The sequence below is a fragment of the Syzygium oleosum genome, unplaced genomic scaffold (genome assembly GCF_021117445.2).
Source record: "Syzygium oleosum isolate NSW1041296 unplaced genomic scaffold, Sole_v2.1 Sole_v2.08, whole genome shotgun sequence".
Taxonomy (NCBI): domain Eukaryota; kingdom Viridiplantae; phylum Streptophyta; class Magnoliopsida; order Myrtales; family Myrtaceae; genus Syzygium; species Syzygium oleosum.
In genome coordinates this window covers 9,620,620-9,624,849 of record NW_026607492.1, presented here as the reverse complement: position 1 = coordinate 9,624,849, position 4,230 = coordinate 9,620,620, and the positions used below count along the sequence as shown (strand labels likewise).

General features: G+C 43.3%; 1 protein-coding gene across 1 annotated transcript; it reads left to right on the top strand.

The window, feature by feature from the left end:
• The first annotated feature begins 1,695 nt into the window (after positions 1–1,695).
• Positions 1,696–2,588, top strand: LOC115664095 (uncharacterized). Its single transcript, XM_030586041.1, has 2 exons — positions 1,696–1,714; positions 2,182–2,588. The coding sequence occupies exons 1-2, from the start codon at positions 1,696–1,698 to the stop codon at positions 2,586–2,588; spliced, it is 426 nt and encodes a 141-aa protein (XP_030441901.1).
• The last annotated feature ends 1,642 nt before the right edge of the window (positions 2,589–4,230 follow it).

Sequence of the window (4,230 nt, the reverse complement as noted above, 5' to 3'; positions counted from 1 at the left end):
ATCAATCAAATAGATCGGTCTCTGTTGGCCTAAAATATTCCCTCGTCAACCCTTATGGTCGAAGGTCGAACCAAGGTCGAGTTCTTTGATCGTGCGAACTCAATCCCATAATGGCCTTACCCCTAAGGTTAGCTTCCCGTGAATGCACGGTTCCTGGTGAGATCTCACTATAAGTGCATTGGCCAAAATATTCATTTCATAAATCCCGGGAAAAGGATCGAAAATTCAGAATGTTACGGGAAGTGACTAAGTTATTGGATGAAAGGTGCCAAGGATTTCTAGCGGCAGTAGTTGAACCGACAATTGAGGAACCCAGGCTAGAGGATATAGCCGTGGTGTGCAACTTTCCCGATGTCTTTCCTGAGGAACTGCCGGGATTGCCACCAGAAAGAGAAGTAGAGTTTGTAATCGAGTTGGCCCCTGGGCTAGAGCCAATTTCGAAAGCACCCTATAGAATGTCACTGTCTGAGTTAAAAGAATTGAAAGTTCAGATGCAAGAATTGTTGGACAAAGGTTTTATTCGTCCAAGTGCGTCCCCATGGGAAGCGCCAGTGCTGTTTGTAAGGAAGAAAGATGGGTCGTTGAGGTTGTGTATCGATTATAGGCAGTTGATCAAGTGACCATCAAGAATAAATATCCCTTGCCAAGGATAGATGATTTGTTTGATCAATTACAAGGGGCTTCGATATTTTCTAAGATTGATTTGAGGACGGGATATCATCAGTTGAGGATTAGGAAGGAGGACATACCGAAAACGGCATTCAGGACGAGATATGGGCATTATGAGTTTACAGTAATGCCGTTTGGATTGACTAATGCCCCTGCTGCCTTTATGGATTTAATGAATCGAGTGTTTAAGAAATTCTTGGATCAATTTGTGATAGTTTTTATAGACGATATATTAGTGTACTCGAAGAGCCCGGAGGAGCATGGGTTCCATCTGAGTAAAGTTTTGCAGACTTTAAGAGAAAACGCATTGTATGCCAAGTTTAGTAAGTGCGAGTTATGGCTCAATCAAGTAGCATTTCTTGGACACGTGATCTCTGGGGAAGGAATCTCAGTAGATCCAGCAAAGATTGAAGCTATAATGAAGTGGCTGAGACCAACGACGGTAATAGAGGTTTGAAGCTTTTTAGGTTTGGCAGGATATTACCAACGTTTCGTGGAAGGGTTTTCGGCAATAGCAACACCGTTGACACATTTGTTGAAAAATGAAACAATGTTCGAATGGACCGACAAATGTGAAAGGAGTTTTCAAGAACTAAAGCGTAGATTGACAACGGCGCCGATATTAACTATTCCATCAAGACCAGGAGGATATGAAATTTATAGCGATGCGTCGTTAAAAGGACTGGGGTGTGTACTCATGCAAAATGGACGAGTAGTGGCCTACACATCAAGACAGTTAAGATCGCATGAGTTGAACTACCTGACGCATGATTTAGAATTAGCCGCAATAGTATTCGCCCTTAAGATTTGGCGACATTACTTATGTAGAGAGAAGTTTCAAATATATACGGACCATCAAAGTTTGAAATATTTGTTTTCTCAAAAGGAGCTTAACATGAGACAGCGTCGTTGGATGGAGTTACTTAAGGACTACGATTGTGATATTTTGTATCACCCCAGAAAGGCCAACTGGGTAGCTGATGCGTTAAGTCGGAAGTCGAGCATCGCATACTTGTTAGTTAAGGAATGGACCTTGTTGGAAGAGGTGCGAGACTCGAAATTTAGACTTGAAGTAAGTCAAGTCTCGAGTTTGCTAGCCACACTAAGAATTGAACCGGAAATTCAAACTAAGATTAAGGCCTTATAATCTATGGACTAAGAGATTTAGAAGATTGTAGAGATGAACGCTACTACGAGAAAACCGGACTTCCAAGTATCTGAGGATGGGATCTTGAAGTTCCGTGGACGATTGTGTGCGCCTGACGATGCGGAACTTAAGGAAGAGATTTTGACGGGAGTACATTGAAGTAATTATAGTATCTATCCGGGGAGTACGAAAATGTACTAGAACTTGAGACAGTACTATTGGTGGAATGGCATGAAGGTGGACATAGCTAAGCACGTAGCTAAGTGTTTGACCTGCTAGCAGGTCAAACACAACATTGTAAGCCCAGAGGATTGTTATGACCTTTGGGCCAGTGTGAGGTTTCGATGTCCCATTCGATGGAGTAGGTGACTGGGACCCGTCGGCTATACCTCCCCCCGAGGGCGAGTTGACCAGTACAGGCACCGGTCTTGTGGAGTCTGGGCACCAATTTGCACCCTTGGAGTCAGATCAGATTGAGGTAGCCTTCGAACCAATACCCGAGGAGCCTCATCAAGAGGAAGCACCGATAGAGTTGGACCCGGAGGAAGATTCCGAAGAGATGGAGCCAGAAGAGGAGCCCGAGATGGAATTCGAAGAAGAACCCGAAGAAGAACCGGAGGAGGAGCCTGAAGAAGAGAGGATGATTGAGGTTTCATTGGAATCGGGAGATGAAGATAACCCGATTGAGATCGATGCTGAGTCTGAGTCCTCGGAGCATCAGACTGACTCCGATGAGACTGACTCTGAGTGGACCCCCTCTAGGGTTAGGTAGAAGCTAGGCGTTGGACCCTTTTTGGTGTAAGTGATAGTCTACCCGAAGATGCTAGTCCTTTTTTATATCGGCGGTTGTCAGTGCGGAGGTTTGATGGTTGCGATGGTTTGTATTGAATATTGTGAATATAGTGGGTGTAATGAAGTGGTTGGTTGCTTGGTTAATTATCTCTCCCTGTTACCCCTTTTCTAATTCTTGTTCGAGAGTTATTCTCGTTTCCGCCGTGTTCGAACTCTGATGTGTTGGTTTGGTTTGGGTCGGCGATGTTCTTGGGATGTCGCACTATTTCGACAGAGCTTGGGGTGTCGCACGCTCGTCGAGGTTCGGAGCGTGACAGAATTCACTAGTCTTCACCACGGCTAGAAATTGTTAGCATCCTCTTCAGTCACGGCTTTCTTTTCGATTCCTTCTTTGGGTATACAACAACGACTCGATCGAGTGACGTCATCAATTTCATTTATTCCGTACTTCCATGGAACAACTTTTTTATCAAACTTGGGAGTAACTTCAACAGTTATTTCTTTGCCTTCCATTAATGGTGGTAATTCAATCACAACGGGCTCAAAATCATCCCTCATGATCTCAATTGACTCAAAGTCTTCAATTAACAAATCAATAACCACAGGTTCCACACCCATCGGCTTGATTTCATAATACGTGGCTTCTTTAGACAAGTTAACCACTACGGGTTCAATACCCATCGGCTTGCTCTCATGGTCATTCTCTTTGGAGAGGTCAATCACAACGGGGGTAATCATAGCCACCATCTCTTCATCATCCATTCCTCCCCATTCGTCCGGACTAATAACCTTCAGGTTATATAAAGAAACTTGGCGGAGGTGAATATTTGACAAAAAAGTCATACTTCCCACTTGGTTGACCTAGAGTATCAACCACTTCACCACACTCACGAGCGGCTGTTACAAATTCACGGTCCCAATGAGCTCTTCAAGCACCAAGCTCGGAATCCTTGTCATAAACATGCTCCTCGTCTTCATTAATAGGTATAGGTTCAAAGACTTTAGATGTGCGATCCATGTTTTCATCATCCATGCCTCCCCATCCATTAGGAACAATATCCTTTGGGTTGATGAAGAAGCTTAGAGGTGGCGTGTATTTGACATAGAAGTCATATTTTCCGTTTTGTTTGCTCAAGGTATCTACTACTTCTCTGCACTCATGAGCAGTCTTCATGAATTCATAGTCCCAATGGGTTATTTTGACATCGAGGTCGGAATCCACATCAGAAACGATTTCTTCATCTTCTTTGAATAGAAAATCATCATCAATAACTTCTAAAGCTTCTATTTCTTTGGTCAAAACTTCGACGGATCCATCTCCATTCTCCTCCTCTTCTAACTCATCAAGGAAGTTCTCAGACGATACATCAATCATAGCCGTCATCATTGTGGCATCTGATTCTTCTCCCATACACCGGAGAACCCCCATGTCAATTAATTTGGAAATGCATATCAAATTTTCTTCTTTCGAGATGTCACCTCCTTTTTCATAATGTCCGGCTAGCATCAAGATCTCATACAACTTTGGTACATCCACCATAAAAGACTTCTTATCTTCATTCATATCTACCATATTCACACATTGGGTATGATCGGGCAATGGATTTTGTTGTATATTCGGT